General features: G+C 45.6%; 8 protein-coding genes across 8 annotated transcripts; 5 read left to right on the plus strand and 3 right to left on the minus strand.

Moving 5' to 3' along the window:
* The first annotated feature begins 129 nt into the window (after positions 1–129).
* Positions 130–3,307, plus strand: F4813DRAFT_343333 (uncharacterized protein). Its single transcript, XM_049241522.1, has 5 exons — positions 130–572; positions 627–1,204; positions 1,274–1,607; positions 1,658–2,360; positions 2,416–3,307. Exons 1-5 carry the CDS (start codon positions 220–222, stop codon positions 2,743–2,745), a joined length of 2,298 nt encoding a protein of 765 aa, XP_049104024.1. The 5' UTR covers positions 130–219; the 3' UTR covers positions 2,746–3,307.
* A 2,281-nt stretch (positions 3,308–5,588) lies between these two features.
* F4813DRAFT_396740 (uncharacterized protein) lies at positions 5,589–7,567 on the plus strand. Its single transcript, XM_049247861.1, has one exon. The coding sequence runs from the start codon at positions 5,829–5,831 to the stop codon at positions 7,461–7,463; it is 1,635 nt and encodes a 544-aa protein (XP_049104025.1). The 5' UTR covers positions 5,589–5,828; the 3' UTR covers positions 7,464–7,567.
* A 983-nt stretch (positions 7,568–8,550) lies between these two features.
* Positions 8,551–10,127, minus strand: F4813DRAFT_343335 (uncharacterized protein). Its single transcript, XM_049241523.1, has 4 exons — positions 9,816–10,127; positions 9,654–9,758; positions 9,228–9,601; positions 8,551–9,157 (listed from the first exon to the last, which is right to left on the minus strand). The coding sequence occupies exons 1-4, from the start codon at positions 9,966–9,968 to the stop codon at positions 8,734–8,736; spliced, it is 1,056 nt and encodes a 351-aa protein (XP_049104026.1). The 5' UTR covers positions 9,969–10,127; the 3' UTR covers positions 8,551–8,733.
* A 438-nt stretch (positions 10,128–10,565) lies between these two features.
* F4813DRAFT_396742 (uncharacterized protein) lies at positions 10,566–11,579 on the plus strand (the record flags this gene model as incomplete). The annotated part of the gene is made up of 2 exons (XM_049247862.1): positions 10,566–11,121; positions 11,178–11,579. The coding sequence occupies 2 exons, from the start codon at positions 10,566–10,568 to the stop codon at positions 11,435–11,437; spliced, it is 816 nt and encodes a 271-aa protein (XP_049104027.1). The 3' UTR covers positions 11,438–11,579.
* Positions 11,580–11,627: 48 nt separating this feature from the next.
* F4813DRAFT_343336 (cytochrome P450) lies at positions 11,628–13,798 on the minus strand. The gene is made up of 6 exons (XM_049241524.1): positions 13,301–13,798; positions 13,154–13,233; positions 12,996–13,098; positions 12,420–12,900; positions 12,070–12,353; positions 11,628–11,957 (listed from the first exon to the last, which is right to left on the minus strand). Exons 1-6 carry the CDS (start codon positions 13,713–13,715, stop codon positions 11,671–11,673), a joined length of 1,650 nt encoding a protein of 549 aa, XP_049104028.1. The 5' UTR covers positions 13,716–13,798; the 3' UTR covers positions 11,628–11,670.
* A 592-nt stretch (positions 13,799–14,390) lies between these two features.
* F4813DRAFT_343338 (uncharacterized protein) lies at positions 14,391–16,290 on the minus strand. Its single transcript, XM_049241525.1, has 3 exons — positions 15,495–16,290; positions 15,055–15,430; positions 14,391–14,985 (listed from the first exon to the last, which is right to left on the minus strand). Exons 1-3 carry the CDS (start codon positions 16,066–16,068, stop codon positions 14,475–14,477), a joined length of 1,461 nt encoding a protein of 486 aa, XP_049104029.1. The 5' UTR covers positions 16,069–16,290; the 3' UTR covers positions 14,391–14,474.
* Positions 16,291–16,450: 160 nt separating this feature from the next.
* Positions 16,451–17,372, plus strand: F4813DRAFT_96960 (putative aflatoxin biosynthesis ketoreductase nor-1). The gene is made up of 2 exons (XM_049249095.1): positions 16,451–16,575; positions 16,652–17,372. The coding sequence occupies exons 1-2, from the start codon at positions 16,542–16,544 to the stop codon at positions 17,356–17,358; spliced, it is 741 nt and encodes a 246-aa protein (XP_049104030.1). The 5' UTR covers positions 16,451–16,541; the 3' UTR covers positions 17,359–17,372.
* Positions 17,373–17,878: 506 nt separating this feature from the next.
* On the plus strand, positions 17,879–19,973 carry F4813DRAFT_343340 (uncharacterized protein). The gene is made up of 3 exons (XM_049241526.1): positions 17,879–19,199; positions 19,255–19,537; positions 19,626–19,973. The coding sequence occupies exons 1-3, from the start codon at positions 18,017–18,019 to the stop codon at positions 19,909–19,911; spliced, it is 1,752 nt and encodes a 583-aa protein (XP_049104031.1). The 5' UTR covers positions 17,879–18,016; the 3' UTR covers positions 19,912–19,973.
* Positions 19,974–24,794: the final 4,821 nt, after the last annotated feature.

Genomic DNA, 24,794 nt, shown 5'->3' on the forward strand with positions numbered 1-24,794 from the left:
TGTCCCGAATGATTTATGTAACCCTAACCAATTAAGGACTAGCGCAAAGATAGTTCAAATGCGGTGTGCAGAATTATGTAATAATTGCCGGGTACCACGAGTTAATCGAATTTATCGCATCGGACTCTAAAGCGCGAACCGTCCCAACTTATTTCCTTAATCCTAACCTTCCTTCCTTCAACACAAGGTTGGAATTGGAGAGCATCAATTTTGCCCAAGATGTATAGAAATTCTTATAACCAGTCATCATCGTCTAACCCTCCCCTTCCCTCGGGTTACGATAGCTACGGCCGACCGCCTCAGTCTCCGTATCAGCGCACCGATGAGCCGCCTCGATCATGGAACGGCTATTCACAAGAGCGTCGCGATAATTATCAGTTCCAAGGTCCCTACTCCGATTTACGTCGCAATCGCCCCGATGATCACCGCCGAGCTGATGGGGAACATCGCGACCACTATCGCGACAGCGATAATTACCGCCCTCCTCAAGGTGACTTCACCTTTCGCGTAGAACGCCCTACCGGTATCGACTCATATGTACCATCGGACCGAGAGCAACGAGCTCCTAGAGAGTATGGCTCATACCGCTCCCAGCAAAGGGCTTGCAGTACTCATCATGAACATAGTTACAGCGACGGACGAAGCGCACCCCATCAACCGCGTCACGACGAAAATGGAAGATCAACCGGCCGCGATAGCCGCCCACGCCGTAATGACGATCGCAGACGCCATCAACCTTATCGAGACACGCGAAATCGCACTCAGGCTAGACAAAATGGCTCCTACAAGCCACCAATACCGGCGACGCGGCTACTCTTGCTTAAGAAACATGATGATAACCCAGAATTAATGTTGGGCGATACAGCCGGTCGAGCTACTTATAGAGATGTTGATGAACTGTCAGATAGTGACGAAGCAGAGATGGATATTTCGGACAACTCCGATTCAGATGTGGCCGAACCTGCAGCCAAGCGAATGCGAACATCCGAGACCAATGTTACAAAACCAGAGCAGGATGCGCCGAGATGGTCTAACCCTGACCCGTATACTGCGCTGCCTCCCCCTGATGAGAGTACACGCAAAAAGAAAGACATGGTACAGCTGATCCGCAAAGCACGCGTAGAAGCGGAAGCAAAGCAGCCTGCAGCGCCCGTGGAGGGGCTAGATTTTATTTCTTGCGATTTCAGTGACAACGAAGGTGAAGGTAAGGCAACTGCGGACAGGCAACAGGGATAGTACGAATAGACAGTTGCAATGGTTAACCGGCAAATAGGTGACAACCGTCGCGAAGCAACATCAACACACCCGGCAACTTATTCACACAACCCTCCTACTGACGAGACTCGAATTAAACGCACAGAAACCCAAACCATCAAACCTAATACCAAAGGCACTAGCAACAACCCTATTGACCTAACAGCTTCCACTTCGCTCGGTACTCGTAAACGCACTTTTGACGATACAATCAAGTTACCCCATACGACTTTGAAGATCTCGATGAAGTTTAGCGGCGGTGGAAATGTTTTGCCAGCATGGCAACCTAAAGATGACAATCCATGTCCTTGGGCTATAACTGATCATTCGACAACGCCGTCTATGGCCACGCGGTAAGTGTGTCCTTTCTTCTTCTTCGAGGATCCGTACTTACTTGCTTTAGGTTGCATAAGGAGATTGTTGATTTCTACCTGTATGTTCGTCCTCGCGACTTTGAAGAGCGCGTCCGCAACGAGATGCTCAATAATCTCCGGGCGGTGGTTAAGAAGAAGTGGACTGATGCTGAGGTCTATCCCTTTGGCTCCTTCATGTCTGGTCTCTATCTGCCTACTGCAGATATGGATGTCGCCATCTGTTCCAACACATTCATTAATCGTGGCATTCCGCGATACGATAAGAAGAAGGATCTGTGGGCCTTCAAGACACACCTCATACATCACGGAATTCCCTACAAGAACGACGTTGAAGTGATCGCAAAGGCCAAAGTCCCACTAGTGAAATTTGCTGACCGCGAAACCGGCCTAAAGGTTGACATCTCGTTTGAGAAGATGAATGGTCATCAAGCCATCAAGACATTTTTAGACTGGAAAGAGAAGTACCCAGTGATGCCAATCCTCGTTGCCGTCATCAAGCATTTTCTGCTCATGAGAGGACTCAACGAGCCTGTCAATGGTGGCATTGGAGGCTTCTCCGTCATCTGCATGGTTGTCAACTTACTCAACCAGATGCCGCAGGTTCAAAGTCGTTCTATGAAACCCGAGCATCATCTTGGAGAGCTGCTGATGGAATTCCTGGATTACTATGGTAATCATTTCCAGTACAGCACAGTCGCGATTCGCATGAACCCTCCCGGTCTCGTTTCCAAGGTGAGTTCTAGAAAATCCATCTCGTGGTTCATGCTAATTAGGTATGTATACTTAGAGCAAAGTAAACAACGTCGTTTATCGCAACTTAGATCGATTATCTATTCTCGATCCCAACAACCCCGAGAATGACATTGCGGGCGGATCTAAGAATACCCCAACCATCCTAGCCCAGTTCTCGAAAGCTCATTCGACGATCCGAGCGCGTATGGCTGAGCTTGCAAAGGGAACTAAGACTGGAGGCGTCAGTAACACAATCCTTGAACCATTATTTGCGGGCAACTATTCTATCTTCCAGGTCCAGAGAGACTATTTAGAACGCCTAGCAGCACAAGGGATCCCCGACTACCAAACTCGGGAACACGACTCTGGTGACGTTGTTTGGTAATCCAGTGGTATAATACCAGCCTCACCATTACCCTGGAGCTCCACTATAGAAATTACAAGATGCTACTCGTAGTAGTAGGCATTCCGGACAATCCTTGATGATAATCATGTGGTTATGAGACCTATTATTAGTGTTTGGTTCGAGGCGGCTAGTCATGTTAGAGAGTGCACCGACACCGGAATCTCCTTAGGTATCATTAAGGTCCATGGACATACGGCGTTCCGGAAGACGGCCAAGTGCACAGATACCGTTTGTTTATCTTGCTTTTCAACCACTTAGGTGCTCGACAGGAGTCATCCATTCCGCCGAGGATGGCACAATGTATTTTAGGAGCCGAATGCTTGGCCGACGCATTCCCATGTCGTTGCTAAGCCTCGCTCTGCAGTCTTGACGTACCCCCCTTGCTCCATTATGCCGGCCAGCTTAGATGGCCTTTAGCCAAGTGGCAAGGGAAAATTCAGATTCACATTTTTTACTCTTTCTTTACCTGATACTGTCTCCAGTGGAGAGCTTAATGTGACCGACCCCGAATAACCGATGTTACTCGCTAACTGGGAATAGGACTAAACCAATTCTACCTTAAGATAGATTTATTACTCCGGTAGCTGAGGCTATTTCTTGCTAACAGTTCACAGATGACATGGTTTATTAGAAACGCATACACGTCTCGTTCAACCGAGTCGTGGTAAGCCAGGTGGGTTGATATTGCTTCTAGCGCGTCAACATCCCTTATTTTCTCACCTCGCACTGGGCTTTATGCCGGGTCGCGGAGAGGATTTCGCTTAAGACTTGATTTCAGGCACATATTACCACTTCTCACCGCCGCAATCATAACCCAGCAAGCTATGAAGGAAATAAAAGGCAATGGCTGATGCTTCGTGGTGGCAATTCAGGGGGATACGGTTACAGCATTAATTGCGTACCCCTATTATCTTCCAAAATTCGAGTGAGATTATACCAATATGGAAGCAATAATACATCGTTTGCGTCTGAATAACTACATATAGAATACCCATACATCCAGGTCGATCAGCCCTTGGGTATCATATCAAAGTATCAACTTTTCCCTATTACTTTACATGAATGGTCATCATGCATCCAAGTGCTACACCATCTAATGCATTGTATCCTTTCCCCATACTGATCCAAATTTGAGCATCCACAAGGGAGACTACCCAAGACTTTACCGCTACATCCTAGCTCGGACGTGCCAGAGAACCTTATCCATACTATCGATAGATACCGTCATTTGGAGTTGATGTATATACAGCATTAGTCTCGTTATTTATTATGGGATATATCGTTAGCGATGTACACAGGCATCTTTGAGTAACCAAATTTTCTTACTTACTCTTTATTTGCCAGAACTCTGGTCTTAATCCTACCTCACTTGCATGCTTGATCCAGCCAGTGCAGTCGTCGGACCCGAACTCAATCGCTAGGAAGTCCTTTAATGGGTAGCAGCAGGACGCTAACAATGAAATTGCTATCATTAAAGGCCTCATGATCTCCTATTTAACAATACTTAGGGCCAGCTCCGGTCGAAGGTATTATGAATAAATGTAGGACTGATGGATAATTATTCTACTGTCGCAAAAGGCAACGCCGCCAGTTGAGAGCACGCAACCAGGGCTTATCTCTTATACGTGACATCTACGTAATCTTATATAATACAATATAGTCATCAATTATCGCCTCTAAGTAAGCTCTGTTAACTTCGGTATGCATGCTAAATAACATATTTTAACAAAGGAGGTCTCGAGGTCAATATAAAACGGTTAGGAGTTATCAAATTCGCGTAGAACGAATGGCCTGAGGGCTCGTCCACGCTACGGCCTGGCCCCAGAGTGCTACTGGTAATCTCACGAGAGACGTCGATTTTGACAAGTAGCTTAGCATTTCGTTATATTAATAATAGGAGGGCTCATCTTCGAAACTGAAGAGGCGAATCTCAGCGGAGCGAATATGATTTACCAGGTATGGATCTGTACGCCATGACTTGATTAAGGTATTCATCCGCTTTATCTCCTCGTTATCCATACCTATATCGTTCATTAAGAAACAGATGTTTTCATAGAGTACACGAGTCGCTATTTCTAAGAAACGCCGTGGTGTGAAGGCGAGAGAACAGAAGTCGGGATAACGATTGTCTGATGGTTCTATTCCGGCATCACGCTTATCCTCAAGAAAAAGAGAGAAAATTTACGGATCTGTACCGTGCACTATATAATAATCCTTGTAAATCTAAATACTGAGCGGTGTGAACGACTTGATTAACTGGACTTTTATATGAGTAAAAGAAGCCTGACTTTAGTAATAGCAGTGTCTTTAATTAAGTACTAATTTCAGCATACCTTAAGTAAGGTATAACCACTAATGGTAACTCATTAATACGTAGGTAGGCTTAAAGAAAGGGAATATCTTGACCTGATATATTCCCTATTTCGTATAGCAACCTTAATACTTGAGGCAATCTCAACAAGTATGCATTAATCAAATTTTCATCGTGCCTTTTTTTCTTTTTTCTTTTTTTCTTCAAATTTCACATCCGAGTATATCGTTTATTGTTCAATTATAATATTAGCAGCTAAAGATGATATGTCATGAGTTGATACATTCGTGCACTTGTATAAATATTCAATAAACCTCAGTATTTACTCAATTATAGTTGGACAAAAGAAGCCATAAGATCTAGGTTAGTTAGTTGAGTCTTCGGGAGATATTATTAACCAAACACTTCCCCCCCAAACTCTTTAAGTCTTAATTAATAATGACAACCCCAACTCTCTCATAAGCAGAGAATCATCTTTACACTAGTTTAAGTTTTGCGTCGAAAGTTTATATTTCTATGAAAACTCAACGGCAATTAACTCGGCTCAAGAACTTAATATTATCATGTGCCCAACTAATTCCCACGTCATCACCATATCCGGGTATAATTCCCCCGATTGGGCATTCAACATCATCTCCAAAATGAGAAAAAGCTCATCGTATTTGAAGTGTCAAGTTGCGAAATAACTTGGATACTAATCATATTTTTAACATTTTAATGTATTTCTATTCTAGTTGCATATGCCGACAGAATGATACTATCTGCTTCTGGATTTATCGCCCAGCTTCACGCTCTGGTTCTTGATCCCACACCGCGACCAGGTCTTCATCCCATACCAGGAAGCCAACCTCTCACGTTCAGCGCGGCGGTAATGCCGCCGCTGACATATTATGTCGCTCTCCTTCTCCTTGCCCCACCGCCTCCGCCAGTTATCGACTCCGTGTATGTCAAAGGAATTCGCAATATACTTGCTTTGATTTCCGGGGTTCTCTTCTTCCGTTTACCACTTGCATACCATGTTCCGCAGAGCATCGGACTCACTTATCAGCTTGGCCTCGTCGGCCTTTATGGCGGGTGCAGAGTGATAGACGCCTTTTTTATAAGCCCCTATTTCTTCAAGCACATTCCCCGGCGAGTTAAGTATGTGCATAAGCCGAGAGTTGAAATATCTGCGCCCGCAGATGCTACCATGGCGAGAGCATGGTCCGACGGAGGGGTTAAGGAGCCATATTCGCATAAGGAGAGAACCATAGCTGGTGACGAAATTCCAGCCAGAAAATCAACCCAAGTCGAGGTCGTCCCAAACCGTAGCTCTACGCAAACCAGAAAAGGAAGGCGTTCAAGCTTTCCCATCGGTATTAGCCACGCAGCCCGCAGGATGTCTAGTTCAATTCCCGACGCGGCCTGCGACTCATATTACGCCGTGCAGCGCACGCTACACGGGCCGGATCCACAACCTGTCCTCGAAACGGCGACAACTGAATGCGGCTGGCCGCGAACTCTCCGCGACCGCGCCTCCTGGGCCCTCGAGCTCGAGCTCAGCATGCGTGGAGTCGGCTTCACATGGACGACGGCCGATGTGCGGCACACGCGCAGGACTTGGCTGCCTACGGTCGGCAACCGTGTCCACAGCATCCTCGTACATACCACCCCAGTCTTATTAGCGAGTTGGATAATCATCAGGGCTACATATTTACGGTATCTTGCTACGTCTATAGATCTGGCATGGTCTAGTAGTGACGAAAGACAATCTCGCGAGCTTTTCGACGAAGCGCTACCGCTGCCAGTGCAATGTCTACTCACGGGTGCTTTAGGGGCATTTCTTATGGCAGCATTCTCGTTAGGCCATTCGCTTTTCGCAATAATGCTTAGCCCGCTTGCGCCTAGTCCCCTGGCTTTCTTCCCACCGCTATACAGTACTAGGATTTGGGATATCACGTCGGTGCGCGGGTTCTGGTCTTACGGATGGCATCGACTATTTGCGCGCCTGTTTCTTGTATATGGCGTCTGGCCTGGGGAGTGGCTTGAGAGAAAGCTAATGGGGAAGTGTAACGAGGATTCTGCAGACGTGGGTAAGGTCTTAGGTGGTTTTCTTTCTAGTGCTTTTGTTCATTCTTTCTCCGTAAGAGGAGTTTTAGGTGGCGATTGGCATAGCGCTGCAGGTGAAGCCAAGTTCTTTGCATTGAACGGTCTCGCTGTTGTGGTTGAAGGTGTAGTATCGAGAGCTGTGAGAAGCGCAAGAAATAAAAGGGGTCTAAAAGAGGTCATGTGGTATGATGGATGGATTGGGAGGATATGGTGGCTTATAGTTCTGTTAAGTTTAGGAAGAAACTTCGCAAGGGGTTGGGTTAAGTCAGGCTTGGTAAAAGAGATTGCAAACCAATAGCTGTTTACTAGAATTATTGAAATTTATTTATCACGAAGGTAAACTCGAAAGATGTTGTTTATTAAAAATCCTACATTAGGAGATTTAAAACATTAAATATTTACAATAGGGTATTATTAATTAGCACAAAAAAACACTTGATTTCTTTTGTAATTGTTAATACATAATTCTCTCCCACAATCTTAACAGTCAATTTATTGTTCATTGTTAGAAATTTCATCAATTAACCTCTTTGACATCCTAACCAGTACGTTATGTGACACAACGTCGAATTGCCAACGTGGCTATAGCAAACAACTATATAACGGAGTTTAAAGGCCTTACCCTTACTAAACTCCAATTCTCCTTTGTGCAACAGTAGTTCTATTTACTATATCTTGATTCCAAGCTTATATAAGCCTAACTATAACATATCATTCCACAGCTTGTTCGGATAGCTGCATTGATGTTATGGCACATGTACTGCCCATAGGCATGTAGATAACATGGACTAATCAAATTATGCAGATTTAATATATTATTTCAAAGTGCAAAGCTAACAGTGTGAGCTGATGTACAAGTTCTCGGCCGTTTAACGTTGGATCAAATACACGAAGGAATATGGTATGCGCTGTAACCCAATCATTCATTTATTTTTAAATCGTGGCCTTGCGTAGAACGAACACAAAAATGCCTAATTTATTAGGACTGCTGCTCCAACAGCTCCCAGTTACCAACATACATTAGGTATTCAATTTGTTGGTCAGATTGGCTGGTCTACACTGAGGGGGCGGTACTTGGCAACAAACAGATCCGGAAGCTCCTGAATCTTATCTTCAAGGATTAAACTTGGATGCTAACTAAAATATAGGTACCTAGCTTATCTATGTTTAATAATGCTATTCTACTAACCTAGGTCTCTAGGTTACCATCATGCCATTTTATCGACGGCCGTATCAACTTTCTTATATTTTATTAATACTGTCATAGCTTTTCCAGCCAATAAAATCCTTAGAATCGCCCTGCAATTAATAACCTTTTCTTTTGTGATTATATCTAGAAATTTCACGCAAAACTAGCTCTATCAAACGATACTAACTATTAAAGCTTTTGTATAATAGTATAGCAGGTAAATTGATTCTACCAAAAGTCCATCGGACGTGCGCTGAGGTGTGGCTAGCCAATGAGAGGCCAGGCCTATATGTGGCGTGAAAAAGTATAAGAAAAATATCACATAAAAAGACTTGTATCATACATTAACCTCACTCCAAACACCACCTACAATGTTACCTTATATCGGTCCTTGTTTGGGATGATAGTGGGAAGTGCTAACAATTTTCGTTTCAAAGCCATTTCCATCCCATGGAGCCCTTGGGACTCTTGGGGTCGGACCCCCACGTGCACAATCTTGACTTTCGTCGATTCTATCGTAGTTAACTTTCTTACCACTAAAGCCATTTTGGCGTAGATTTGTCAGGGCATATGATGCGGAGCCAGAGGAACCATGTGAGCCGGATGCTGGCTTGAGCTTATTGGCGAACACCTGGCCGTAGACTCGGAAGAGAGGAGCCAGCGTGGGAATACAGGCAACAATGATACCAATCCATAACTCGAAAAAGCTGATTAGACCGATCAAGCCGAGGTGTAAGGTAAAATCAGGGTCGGCTCTGGTTTGAACAGTTTCCGTGATCCTCCATATCATGATTGCAATCGTGCTGTAAACGTGTCAGTGGACTCTGGTTTCTCGTAATTATCCCGGCGGCTATGGACTGGGAAACCACCTACGCAAGACCAAAGCTGAACATAATCGTCACTACAACCTTTTTACGCAGAGGGAGTTTCAAGCCCCAGAGCGTAGGCATGGGAAGTAAAATTATCGCTAGATCGAGTAACAAATTGACGGCGACGGTAGAAAAATCGCTGATTTGCATATCGCGACAGTGGCCGTCCGGACTCGGGTTCCAAAGTTGGTCCACTGGTGTACAGTTGGTGAGGTATACTGTGATGAAGGATATACCGTAACAGCCGTTGATTACTATGAGAACCCAGCACCAGCGTTCGAACTGTCTAATTGCGAAGATACGTTTGTAGAGCCAAAGAATGGACATCTTAACGAACACGCTCGCAAGTAGCCAACACAAATCTGATGTGAGGATGAGCTAGCGCCGCAGAAGTTAGCATGATACTTCTAGGCGCCATACCTGTTCCTACCTTTGCGTTGATAACGACTTCTTCAGGAGATAGCTCCGCTCCTGATTTGCCGAGTCCGTTAACTGCGGCCCAAAGGCCAACACCACCGAGCGCTATGCAATTTGCCTGTGATTCCATGGTAAACTTCGCGTTCATTGTATGTGTTGCTTGGTAGAGACTTACATAGGCGAAAAGGATGAACGCATCATCGAGATAGAGGGAACGGTGCGACAAACGCGCAGCCCATACACGGAGCAAGATAAATATACCACAAATAATCGTGAATACTATAACGAATATGAAGAAATTTAAGCCACTAGAGCTGAAGTTCGCCATTATCTAGGCAAAATGCGCGTATTATACAGCAAGGTCGTAGGTACTCAAATATACCGGCGTTTGCTTACGCGGGATCAAAACAGCTAGAAGGACTGGGCAAACTTATTGTAGAAGACGAGGACAGGCCCTTATGAAACTGGCCTGAACTTATTAGCAGCATAGATGGCGTTGGTGGCATAGAGAACGTTGGTGGTATAAGGGGTTAGTGTGGTATAGAGAGGGGGGTGGCATTAACACAGCCTGCTTGATTGACTTTGGTTAATATGTAGGTACCACCCCTGAATTATGCATCAGAACGTACCAACAGTACTGTGAGGAATTTAGGACAACGATATCACAGACTGCTATAATCCTTCGGTGATTTCTATGTAACATAGGTAGGTACGCATAGTGCGTTGGTAACATATACCCATTGTGATGCTACCAACTTATCAGATACCACCAAGTAACTTCCATATCATGCCAGATTGTGCCAGAAAATATTGTCATGCTTGATATTTTGGACCTCTTAGAAATCAGTTGGCTGTTCGAGCTTGATATCTACAATTTCATACTCACAGCCCCTAATATACGCCTATTCATAAGCCCACCGCAGTCATGATACCCGCCACATACCTGAAACTCTCACAGGGGGCTTTTCAAGCCCCCTCGCTCATTTGGGCTTTTACTGAAAGCGATTTTGCTACTTTTGTTATCCCAAACACGGTTTTTGGGATACTCGGGGCTGTTGCAACTTCCCTCTCAAAAGGGGATCAACCATCTGGATTCGAACTACTCCAGCGGTTCTCAATAGTTGTTGCCTATAACTGGAGCAACGTGCTCTCGTTTGATCTCGCGAATCAAAGAGCTCCTGAATCTGTTGCTGAAGACTGCATCAATAAACCTTGGCGGCCTATTCCTACCAACAGAATCACCAGCGACCAGACTCGCCGCGTGATGCTTGTCTCAATACCCCTCACCCTCTGGTTCAACTATTACCTCGGGGTATGGGAACAAGGGCTAGTCATCCACATCACCACCTGGCTTTATAACGACCTGAGGGGGATGGACGAGGCTTTCGTCCGCGAGATACTGATATCCGTCGGCTATGGCATGTTTAATAGCGGCTCGCTACAGATTGCCCTTGGAGACCAAACCGGCATTAATTGGAACGGTATGGTTTGGGTATGTATTATAAGTGGTGTCATATTGACCACCATGCAAATCCAGGACTTGAAAGATCAGGCTGGAGATCGCCTTCGGGGACGGAAAACAGTAGTCTTATATCTTGGCGAGGAAATATCCAGGTGGTCAATTGCTTTCTTCGTATATTTCTGGACTTGCATTTGTTCCATATTGTGGGACCTTTCAGTATGGTCCTGCGCTGTACCAGGAATTCCTGCCGCCGTGATTATGTGGCGGGTACTAAAGATGCGGAATCAGAAAGACGACCGCCGAAGTTGGCAATTATGGTGTCTTTGGCTGCTTAGTCTCTATTCACTGCCCTTGCTTGGACGGTCAGATGGCTTTAAGTCGATTCTATACTAGGTCAGAATTGCTGTTATGAACTTGGGCAAATTGAAGTCTCAGCGCTGTAACGTTAGTAAAAGCGGCGAATAAACAATATCATTAGTTTTTAAAGTGCACATCGCGTTGATATATTAGAACGTTATGATTATCAAATATTCCTGTATTTCTCAATGCTAAGTCGCTCCCAGTATACTCATCGCAGCTCAAAGCAGAGATGTAGGCTTCCTGGATTCGGTACAAACTGGTCTTTCAGATGCTCTCCCATGCCGCTTCCATCTTCACCCGGAGCGAAGCTGAACTGGTATTTCTTTACCAACCGTGCTATTACGAAGCGTAGAGAGTCTATGGCAAGAGGCCGTCCAACACAGCTTGTGTGACCCGTCCCGAAGGGCTTGGTAGCTGAAGGGTTGAGTAGCATCTCTGGGGAAGTCGTCCATCGCTCGGGGACGAATTTCAAGGGGTCCACGAAGCAATCTTGCCCTACAGGGAAAGAGAAAACCCCACCCATGATTAGCTAGGTGTTTAAATCTAAGAAAATGCTAACGTCGGGAGGTAATAGAAGGAAAGGTAATTGAAAAGGTGTCAAACATACTCCGAGAGATGAGATATTGAGGAGCTACGATGTTGGTATATGGTGGTATGAATCTCCCTGCAATAGTCATACCCTTCTGTGTGGTCATACGTGTTCCGCCAGTCATGAGGGCAGGGTACAGACGCAGCGTCTCGTCAATGCAGGCATTCAGGAACGGCAGATTAGCTAACACCTTAGTATCAGACACATCAATGTCCATGAGCTCATAGTATAGCTTTTCTTGGGTAGTGTGATCCCTTCCCAGCTCGGTGAAAGTTCCCAACAATGCATTTGCGATTGGCCCACTGCGTGAGAGTTAGTATATTGGCATCCCAAGTGGCAAAATATGAAACTAGGGTTATATTGCCCACCTTCCGGCAACAATTGCTTGTAGGCTATCCCCGCTCAACCACGCCCGAGCGTCGTCGATTATCTTCTGGTTTTCCACGTCTTCCATCATGATGTAGTGCGTGATATCCGGCTCCTGATAACGGGAACTGTCCTTGATTCGCATATCCATCTGCGTCTGACACCAAGCGACCATGTCAAACCAGTCTTTAAGCTGTAAAATCCGAGGTGCCAGTTGGAAGCCCACGTGTATTAGCCATGGAGCCGGACTCAGAGGGCCCAAAAGTGACAGGGCGCGTTGCAGCCGGAAAATAACGTGATGCCATTCCTGGTTCTGTTGCATCCCAAAAGATTTTCCGAGGACAAAGTCCCCCATAGCGTCAAAGGCGAACCAGTAAAACAAATTTCGGGCGTTGGAGACACGCCTTCCCTTGGCCTCCGCCTCGATATGTCGGTCTAGCTCGTCAAGATGGCGCATGATCTTGCGGTCGTGGAGCTGGAGGGCTATGCGAAGCCAAGTATAATTCCACAGTTAGCAGAGTTCGGCATTGGAGACGCATACTATTGCCTGCAATTTATGGGATAGGCACGCAACGGACCTTTAGTGGAAAATGCACGATTCCACTGCCGTCGGCGGACAGCATGTGTCCCTCTGTCTCTCGCTGTAACAAGGGCCAGATTGGGTATCAAAAGATCATACCACTTCAGACATAGTTAGCTCAAAATTTAGAAAGGAAAACAGCGAGGTAGGCCTCACATCTGACTTCATGCATTCAGAATGGGGGCCATCCAGTGCCATAAAAATCTCTGGCCGGAATATGGTGAGCTCGCTAGGTCCTACATAGATTAGGTACTCGTCAGTTTCGTATTGTTAATTTTCAATATTTATATTCATATCACTTACCCGTTCGGACGAAGTCGCCGTACTTATTTTGCAACCTGTTAAGCACTACATGATTTTTAGAATCACGGCATGCCCATACATGCCATAGTTTCGTGATGCGTGCATACCAGGGCCCGGGGAAGGTGGTCTGGGTAAGTTGGTGAAAGAAGAAACGGTAAATAATGATACTAAACAATAATCCCGGAAGGTAACCAGAAGACATCAAGAGAAGCACGTCGAAAATTTTGCCGAATCCATGGCCCCGAGTTATATAGCTTGCCAGAGTCAGGACAAAAAAGATCCATAAATGACCCACGATAATTCGAGGTGCTTGTATATGCCATTCGCCCTTTATGAAGATTCCATGATGAGCAATAAGACCACAGACAATGCCGACCATCCAAGCGTCAAGTGTTGGGTTCCCAGAGAAGGACATATTAAGAACTTGTCAAATTTAGTCTGTTACAGTAAAGAGACATGGAAAACTGGATACATAGGTAGGTACCTAGGTTAGCTAGGTATGTATGCTTCAAGTTGAGAAAAACTGTCATTAAAATACCCATATCTTCGCTATGTTAGGTAGGTAGTACCCATTTAGATCAAACTTACCAAGAATACTATTAGATCGCCTAAAGTCACATTAGCGATAGGTACGGCTTACTGGTGATAGATTATTGTTCGTAACTTAGACTTACATGTTGCTGCACAAAAAATGAAGATGGGTGTGTATCTAGAGAGGTAGTTGGCACTTGGCTGGTGTGCTCAATGCACGCATAGTTCATAATTATTGGACAGGTTGGAAGGCTTTCACATTACAGTATTGAATGGATACGACATCGGTAACAACAACATACATAAAGTGCAAAAATATAGCCAACATGCGCCGCGGCGTAACTATGTAGGATGCTACGATGCAAGACCCACCTAGAGATACCATCCGTGAACCACTTAGACTATCAGTATCTTAATAACGCAATGCATGAAGGTTGGAAGGTTTTCAGGAAATTAAGAAGCAAATTCAACATAAAGAATGCATTGCATAGCCATGCACGGAAGAGGACATCCTTCTCGAGCAAGGCTCACCTATGCTAGTCAAATAATGTTTACGATATGGATGCGCAACATAGGCTCTATTATTCCTAATGTAAACTACCCTGCTAAAAGGCATACATCCACACAAGGACGAATGTAGAAATTAGATTTTTAAAGCTGAGATTTTGAAACCACCGGGGCACAGGCGCTGGAAGACGCCTTCAGGGTCATATTTCCACGCCGCCTCTCGGATCCTGCGAACGTTCTCTGGACCGTAACTCTGTAGAACCTCCTGACTGGAATGGGAGTAATTGAGGTACATCCACGGCATGACGCCACCCTCGATGTTGTTGGCGAAGGCACGCACTTCATCAACCAATGCGCGAACCTTGGGACGAGCCCATGCCTCTAACTCGGCGGTACGGACACTGACAGATGCTTGGATCACGATAGCATCGCCGGTATTTTGCTCAAGGCCAAGTACATTACCACTACTGTTAGCAACATGTGACTTCTGCACGAATAGATAGGGCAATGGCTGAAAGGAGACGTGCGAGGCGAAGTCCTGGTCGGGAATGCCTGCCTGGAGCTCCTTCGCCATTTGATCATGCAACTCAGCAGCTTTTAGAATGATAGAAGCATCATTCTTGATTGTCAAAGTGAACCAGATGTTGCTAGAAGGTAGGTAAGAATTAGTCATAGTTAACACGAGTAGTTAGGTTGCGATGCTTAGATATACTTACTAGTAGTTGGGCGGGAGCGAGGAATATGTGATAACTTCCTGAAGCGTGGTTGTCTTGTAATTGTTCATAATTTCAGGCAATGCTAAAAATTTCTGTAAACTAGGAGGCTTCTCAATAGCAGCCATGTTATTCGCTATGGTAAGGCAAATGTTGCCCCCAAATCTGGGTAGGTAGCCGACCACAAATTGCATGTTGGTGTACAGATCGCTTGCATTGTTGGTCGTGAAGTCAACTACACCTTTGACACCGGCCGGGATGACATCTAACGGATGAATAGCCAGTCCACCCCATACTGGGCCGCCTGGTATAGTCCGCATGGTAAAACGAGTGACGATACCAAAGTTGTTGCCTCCGCCTTTCAAAGCGCAGAAGAGGTCTATCGATCATAAGTCAGATCTAACCAAGGCCACAGAAAGGACAAGTGAACAGAAGCTGTTTACCGGCATGATCACCCTCTGCTTCAGCAGTGATGATTCTCCCATCGGCCAGGACAACATCGTAGGCTATAACACTGTTGCAGGCCAAACCATAAAATGATGCGTAGAACGTGTTTCCGCCGCCTAGTAGGAAACCACCTACGCCAACATCTGACTCTCGGCCGCCAGCGACTCTACGGCCATGTTTCTCGAGCTCGTCGTAGACATCTTTCCACTTTCCTCCAGGTCCTAGGTGTACAATCTGGTTAGTATCATCATACTCGGTTGAATTCAAGAGACCCAAATCTAAAGTAACGCCGTCAGTGATGTTGTTGCTGCCGGCCCAGTTGGTATGACCACCAGAACGGATAGCGAAGAGTTGATTCGCCTTTGCAAGGGCGACGACCGCTTTAGACACCTCTTCTGCAGACTGTGGCTGAACGATACAAGACGGTCGTAATTTTGCGCTATTACACCAGTAAGAATCAATCCGGGCGGCGTAAGCAGCATCGGTTGGCAATAATACGCGGGATTTGAGACCATTTTGGATTAGGGGTTCAGCCTGTGAAGGATAATGGAGGCTATCAATGCTCGCCATTTTGCGGGTGATTCGTGTTAGCGGATGGGTTTTACCCAGCACAAATAAGACAAAGAATGATGCTGATTTATAATGTGCCAATTCTTGAGTAACTGCCTACCTACTGGGTAAGTATAATGTAGGTTAGGTACCTAGGTAGGTAGGAGGCACGGACTAGGTAGCGTCGATAGCATTGTTGGTTACACATGGAAGGTGCAATTAATATAGGTGCATGGTACCTACATGCAGGTTGGTAATAAATGCAATTACCTAACCTAGGTAGGTAGGTAGTGTAGCATTGCTAAATAGGAGAGTTGCCTCTTCATACATAAGGTAGGTAAGTACCTATGTACATAATTAAGCAACCTAGGTAGGTACCACCTAGGTAGGTAGGTATGTAGGTAGGTATTTATCTCCCAGCCTTCAGCCTTTACCAGAGAACTACGCACTCAACCACTTTTCTTCATATTCGTCTTTGCAGAATATTCTTCATCATGCCCACTATCCTAATCACCGGCGCTAACCAAGGTAAGTAGCAGTCTATGTAGTCATATTCCTAGCAGACTACTACTGAATTTCTTGTCCTAATGCTAATATACTGTAGGTATTGGGCGCGCACTTGTTGAGGCTTACTTGTCACGCCCAAACCAAACCATTATCGGCGCCGTCCGCAATCCTGAAAGCACCACGCTCAGGAACATCAAGCCGGCGGAGGGTAGCAAGCTGCTGGTCGTCAAGATCGAAGCTACATCCGAGACAGACCACGCTGTAGCAGTTGACCAGATCAAGGCAGCCGGCATTAATGCCCTCGATGTCGTTATAGCTGTGGCTGGCATCAATCCATCCAGTGCTTTTGCTGACGTCAAAGACATGGACATCAATGCCTTGCGTGACATCTTTGATGTCAATACATTTTCCTTCGTGAGACTTTTCAGTGCCGTGTACCCGCTGCTCAAAGCATCAGCTAGGTCTCCAAAATTGCTAGCCATCAGCTCCAGTGCCAGCCAGATTGTCGAGATGGAGCCTAATATCTCCGTAAAGGTTGGCGTCTATGGTGCCAGTAAGGCAGCTCTCAACTACCTCGTCCGGCGTGCGCATTTCGAGAACCCATGGCTAACTGCATGGGTCATGGACCCGGGTTTCGTGCAAACGGCGACCGGGAACGCCCATGCCAAAACTTGGGGCATGGGGAAGGCACCCTATTCTACAGAGGACATTATCCCAGGTTTGATGGGGAAAATTGATGAGGCTACGCGAGCTGAGACGTCGGGAAATTTTTATAACTTCGATGGCACGCTCCTAGCCTATTGAGGTGATGCATCAAGAAACCCACCTATATTCAATATTGGAAAATGATAAATGAGAATGACTTGGATCGACCACATCTATCTGCCCCGTAAATTCTGATAATTACTTGGCTACTTACAGACCCCTCAACTACTCGTCCTAGTATAGCATAATCTAAGTTCCGTAATGGTGGTCTGAAATCTAGTTCACATATAAAATACCTTAGGTACATAATATATGCTGAATTGTTGACACTGTCTAGAGCCTTACGGACTCCAACGCAGATCGCATCCCTTTACCTAGAAAACTTTGATCAGTAACCGAAGAGCTAACGACTTATACCGCCGGCCCTATGATAAACCAAGCTATCTATGCCGTATACTACCTTGTGAGTTTGAAGGATCGATGCCTTCATACCTTCACGCCTCTACGCCTCTACGCCTCTACGCCTCTACGCCTCTACGCCAATGCGTCTTCCAACCAACAAGCATACGGCTTACCACATGGTACGATAACACGCGAACTGAAACCAACGATACTTTAGACTCTTATAAATAGTTTACTAAATAGTTACCCCGAGCTACTGTCGCAGTCGCGACTCTGAACACGAGGACATTTCCATTCTCTCTCACTTGCATTCTAACCAGTCACACACACAACATACATACCACTAATTTGCGCCATGGCCATTCAGTCGCTCTTATCTATAGTACCCATAGTCCTCGCCGCCAGTAGTTTCTCATTCGTAAAGGCGGCATCCAGTACTTTTCCCAACCCGCAGCCCCCAAATGGAGACAATTGTCGATGTTTTCCCGGCGATGCGTGCTGGCCGACACCAACGGAATGGTCCTCGTTTAACGCAACGGTGGGTGGTCGTCTTATCGCTACGACCCCCATTGCTGCATCGTGTCACCAGTCGAATCTGGCCAATTACGACGCCCAGGCATGTCAAGCCTTGCGTGATGTGTGGTGGTTCCCCGAGACACACCTTGCGACGCCCTCGTCTCCCATGGCCCCTTTTTTTGCTAACGCCAGTTGTGATCCATTTACAACGCCCACGGACCAGTGTGTTATTGGCGCGTATGTCCAATATGCTGTAAAGGCCGCCGATGTCGCCGATTACCAGGCAACGCTCGCCTTCGCAGCCGCGAAGAATATCCGCCTTGTGATCCGCAACACGGGCCATGACTACTTCGGGAAGTCGACAGGAGCCGGGGGGCTTGCCCTGTGGACGCATTTCCTTAAGGATACAGAGCTAATCGATAACTATGAGTCAACGGCTTATACTGGAAAGGCTCTGAGGCTTGGCGCTGGTATCGAGGCTCTTGAAGCTTACCAGGCCGCCGACAAAGCCGGGGTTGCAATCGTTGGAGGTGGTTGCTCCACCGTAGGTGTTGCTGGTGGTTACTCCCAGGGTGGCGGCCAAGGGCCCCTGAACTCCGTCTTCGGCCTTGGGGCCGATCAGGTCCTGGAGTGGGAAGTTGTCACGGCCGGGGGCCAGCACCTCGTTGCCAGCCCGGCTAAGAACAGTGATCTATACTGGGCACTATCGGGTGGTGGCGGAGGCACCTATGCTGCGGTTATCTCGATGACGGTGAGGGTACACCAGCTTACGAAAGTTTCTGTTGCGACCTTGAATTTCACCACAAGTACGAACGTCTCCGCGGACCTTTTCAATAGTGCCGTGCAGACTTTCCTCTTGACGCTGCCCAGACTGGGAGAGGCAGGTACTTGGAGTGTCTGGCTGTTAGCAACTGGTGTGTTCTCACTAAACCCTATCGTCAGTCCTGACCTGGATAAAAACCAGCTTCAGGCTCTTCTTGAGCCTACACTATCCTTCTTGGATAATAATGGCATTCCATATAGTAAGTAATCTCATAACATGAAGAGACATTGCACTTGTACTGACAAGACATTCAGACTACCAGATTCAACAATATAGTTCTTTCCTGGAAGCATACACTGAAATGTTTCCCGTTGATAACATTACCGAGTACAACATCGGTGGGCGATTGATCCCAAAATCACTACTCGAGACCAATTCTTCGGCAGCGTCATTTTTCGAAGCACTTAACTTCATTACCTCTCAAGGCGGAGTCGTGTCCGGAAACTCATTAGATGTATCAGGCTTTCCGAGAACCGGTGTCAATAATTCCGTAAATCCCGTCTGGCGTACTACCATCTTGAATATAGTCTTTGGCCTGTAAGTACTCCCGTGTGTGCCTATATGACCCTAGTGTGGTTTCCTGTCTATCTTTTAAGCTCATACTAACCCCCTTTCTTCTTCACAGGGCCTACAACGCCTACGACTTTCAGGCTAATATTGCGCTGCAGAACGAGGTCACTAATACCCTAATGCCGCGACTTGAGGCGCTGACGCCCGGCGGCAGGGTGTACCTCAACGAAGGAGATTTCCGCGATCCCAACTGGAAATGTAATTTTTATGGTGCCAATTACGCACGTTTATTGTCTATCAAGGACAAGTATGATCCTGATGGTTTATTCTATGGGCTGACGGCTGTTGGTAGTGATAGATGGACTGTTCAATCAGACGGAAGGCTTTGCCGGATATCATAGGTCTTATATATTTGACATATATGATGATAGATTATATAAGATTCAATTATAAAATATATACCAATTTCTAATCTAGAAACTTATGGAAATTCAGTGTGATAGAAAGAAGGGCATTTAGAAGGCACCCACCCTGCCTTAACATACACCACTTCTTGACCTTGACATATTTTCCTACCTGTTCACCAATAAACTACTAACATCTATATTGCTTTCTGGTTGGCATAATTTCTCCCGCATCTTCCCCAGAGCCACTCATTGCCGCCGGTGTTATTTAATCCACCTATTCTAAGTCAAATGTGAACTCCCTTGCCGTCGATGAGCATTAGGAAATAGTGGGCGCCGATGTGTCTACCCTATCCTATAATGCTAATAGAGACACTCACATCTAGTTATGCCTTGAAAGTATACAAGGTTAGTCTAGACTTATTTCTTTACAGCTACCACTGTTATTACTCCGCTGTCCAATTATAGCCCATATGTGCATCCTCTTAGCAGACCAACCCTCGTCTAAATAAGTTCGAAGCTTTGTTCTATCGCAAATTTTTGGTATTCTGAAAGATGTTAGGGCGCAACTCAGCAATACTCCAAACGAACCGACAAAAAGCTCGCTCCTGTTTGTAGGGTCAGTGCCAGGGGATAAGTGAAGCCAGTATGAATTAGGTATAGATCTACGTAGAATAGATATATAAGGGGCGCTGCGCGCCCTCATCAGAGTCTAGAAGGTCAAGCGTTAATAGATTTATATTAATATACGGCTACTATACAGCTGCTTCGCTTCTGCTTCTAACATTCACTCTACATATGACATCGATCAAGGGGTATCTCTGGCAGTCAGGAACCGGGATTTTCCCTCGTCCTTATAGTAACTTCAAAACTGTCATCCATATAAGGATGGCGCTTGGTCAAATAGTATTTGTCATGCTAAGAATATTTTGCGTTAGTTATCTATATATCTTCCCCCTTTTTTTGCTTTTTGCTTTTTGCCTTCGGTAGGTATCATAGGCTCTTGTTTGCGATTATGCGTCGTTTATAACCATTTTTCTGACCTGTCTTCTGGACCCTAATTTTTCGCAATGTTTGCGTCGTTATTGTGTCTTTTATATTGAAGGGTAGTAGTCTGATAGAGTAATAAGGGTGGTTTGAGTCGTTAGTTGTAGATGGGCGTTTTGTTCCGCGCTCACCTCATTCCATAGGTAGTTAGATTAGTTCTTGTTGCCAGTTTACTACTTGAACTCAGCATACCCCTCCTCCGTCATACTATAAATTTCCCTGAAACTTGGAATGAGGGAGTTAAGAATATAAAAGGAGGTATTTTTAGTAACTCTAACCCCTATTACCCCTTTACGTCCAGGTCAATACGGAATTATTAAGTGCGCACAGGGCGAAACTATAATTGTTTTAATAGCACTGAAATTAAAAGAAAATAATTTCAAATACAATGTAACAAACCTTGCTTGATAGCGAAAGTGGAATGTTGAAATAATTATGCCCAAGGAGTATGTCTGTTGTATAAATCTATAGTATTGGGGATAACCTGATTCCCCCATAGAACCACAAAGTCTAGATAAATATTCTGGACTTTCATTAGTATTTAGGTAACCAGCAAAAGGCCGAATTTCCGAAACTAAATAATGACTGAACTATTCGCTGCCGCCACAATATAGTCGTACATTCCCTATAGGGGAACAGGCTTAACTGGCTCTCTAAAAGTTTACGAGCAAATGGGTCGCATTAACTCGTTTGGCACGCCCCTACTTTCGAATGGAACTTGGGCGGTGGACTCCTCGAGTCTTTTATTGACAAAGGGCCGAATAGCTAGCGGTCCGGACTTGTAAAAAATACAAGGCAAATAAAAACAAGCATAAACCAGTACATTGGCTTTATACTGGTACTTTACTAGGATCTAGCGGTCAAAACCCTGATTCAATAACGTGCCTATCTCCTCTTCTATCTTTCATATGCTCCTTGACGAGATCAGGGCTCATTTGTCTCTGCAGAACCCACATGTCCTCACTCTCTAGGCAACAGTTCCACCCTACACGATACTATGGCTTTCTATTCCGTCTCCGGGTACTTGAAAACTTCAGCAGTCCTTCACACCCGAGTAAAAATAATCATACTCTACCTCAAACTTTTAGAGAACCTCGTTCAAGATACTTTCTCGAGACGCCCACCAATACCTGCCAATGTCTAACCATCTAATAAGGAACGGATTCCCTCCCCACCTCCCAGAAATGTAATTGATAGCATAACTTAGATTGCTACAGGCGTTAACGAGTACTAGTTCGTCGGGATTGGCATTAGCGGTTAGGCTAAACGGACTGGCTGGAAGCTCAATAACGCCTTCTATCGGTTCTGGGAGAATCTGATCGTTCCGAAGAGCTGGAGCGGTACGAGTATATGATCCGGGTCCTTCAGGGCCCCGCTTCAAAGAAACCGATCGTCCGGTCCCACTATAAAACGGAGGGCAGGTGCTTACTTACACGGAAGGTAGCCGGGGTAGACAGAACCCGGAAGGGTGGGTCCACATTCCGCCACGACGAGTCAACAGACACGGCCGTGCTGCATGTTCGATATTGTATATTTATTCATCATCCTTGATCGAATCAAAAATCGTATTCCTTTTCCAAGTTCGACGATATCACGCGCTTCCATCAAGGCCGTGCTTTATCTGTTCTATATATATACCTAGGCAGGTAACATTATAAGATAAATGTATATACAAGCCCAGGTATTTATTGGAATAAATAACGCTATCAGAAGCTTAGATCTCATAAATAGTAGATAGGACGTAGTTGATCTCCCTCGTCAGCCTCTCTCTAGAGCCGATATAGCCTCTTGGTCTGAGTAAAAGACGTTGGTGGGACTGTTAGCATACTAAGTATGCGCTATAGCTACGATGGCCAAGGGGCGAGCTCTGTCTCTGCCGAGAAGCGGACCATCCCCGCGAGAGGAGCCTCCCCATATAAGACTAAGGTTTGCGTTCTCGCGACTGACCCACTGAAAAGCGGCATTAGCTTCTCTATGGAGTGGAGGATGCCGTCAGTTTTTGGTATCCAAGCTGCGGGGCCAGCCTCTCAGCTGTCCGTTCTATGATTGCTACCATCTTCCTTTTGCGGATGGAAAGTAGGTTTTGAATCGCTTTAAGAGCTCAGATAAGGAGTGACCAATGTAAACATCGGACTTACACGCATGGACCACAGTAAGAGAAGGGGATAAAGATAGGACGTATGGCTAATATCGACCTCTTTTTGCGCACTTCGCTTCGGTAGCTAAGTCCTCTGTTTAGTAACAAGAGGATTGCGAACCTCTTTTACTATGGTTAGGTAGTGAGGGTCACTTATGAGCGAGGCAGGCATTAGATAGTTTCTAGATAGACCTTTCACTATCAACCATACCATCGCCTACCGTATTATAGACATTTTAATATTATAATTAAAGTAACAAAAATAAACAGACACTAGCCAACACACCCAGGCCCCCAACTACGCTGATAACAGACGGTGAGGTAATCAACTAAATTACTCGTATCATTCAAAGAAACACGGCCAATATAATCTTTAGGCGTTCTTCTCTCCCCGTGTCCGAAGATTACAACTTCCCGCGCCGTTGGTGGAAAGAGGCACAGTAGGCCACTTAGCACTAGTCCCACCGGAGCTAATATCAAGTTACTATAAAATAAGATGATATATATTAAACTTCATATAGTTCTTGCTAAGTCTCTCCGTGCCATTAAACGGGTCGAAAAGTCGAAACGCTCGCTAGCAACTTACCTACCCCTGATACCATACATGGCTGTCTTGCTATCCCACGCGCTAATATTATTCTCGAAGAAGCTATGCAAATTTACAGATAAGCTACTGGATACCTACCTAGTCCCCTGGATTCCACAACTACTCACTATCGAGTATCTTACGTGTGTTAGTAAATCCCTAGCCTACAGCCAACCTCCCCAGGAAAACGCCATTGCTTTTTTTTCCCCTCCCAACCCCAGGCCAAGAAAAGCATGAAGTAGGTAGTGCCGTCTTAGCGCGCTCCGACTGGACGGATCGATCCATTCATTGCTAGCGCGCCCACCTAAGGTGTTCCAGATCTCTATGGTGAATTAGCTAGCTGAAGGATCATTGGCCGAAGCTGAATAGGTATCGGGAGTTTTTACAGTAAGGTCCAGAACCGAGGTTTGCGGATTGGCCAAGATACGGGTCTGTGCCGCATGGAGGAATCGGAGATATAGTACCTACGCTTAGACGTCTGTGAATTTCTGATTACTAGTTGGGCGGGGAAGGGAGGGTTCGTTAGGTTTGGAGATTTACGTACCTAAGGTTAGTCAGTTACCGTAAGTTCGTTGATGCTTTTTCAGCTAGGTTGTAGACAGCCTAGCGAGGCATTTCTGGATGCCGAGATTATGCGGCTGACTTGGTTTGGGAGCTGAAAGCTACCTAGCTAGTATAACTTGGGCTGCCACGTAGGACTCGGACGGAATATGTAGTCAGACTCATGATTTTATTCGGATCGATGAGTCGGGCTTATTCAGTGCTCACTTTGAATGAATATTCGAGTTGGAACTTGCTTCGTAGGTATGAAGCCAGCTTAGGCTGAGATTATGATTATGAGTCTCACCTTTTTGTTTACCTAGGTACACATCTACAGTAAGCCGTCAAGCACAGGCCAACGTCATCTTCTCTTCTCTGAACCTTTCGGCCCCCAACGACGACTGTTATTTCGGATTAATATCATTTATGTAATACGGGCGCATCGCTTGTTAGTCTCGTGTCCGCTACCAGAGACCCGGGACAGCTGAATATATTGTTTATTGGTTCTACAAAAGCACACTATCATATTTCGTCACCAACTTCGCCCGTTTGTTTGTTTTGCGATATAGT

This window comes from Daldinia decipiens, assembly GCF_022478715.1.
Source record: "Daldinia decipiens strain CBS 113046 unplaced genomic scaffold F4813scaffold_2, whole genome shotgun sequence".
Taxonomy (NCBI): domain Eukaryota; kingdom Fungi; phylum Ascomycota; class Sordariomycetes; order Xylariales; family Hypoxylaceae; genus Daldinia; species Daldinia decipiens.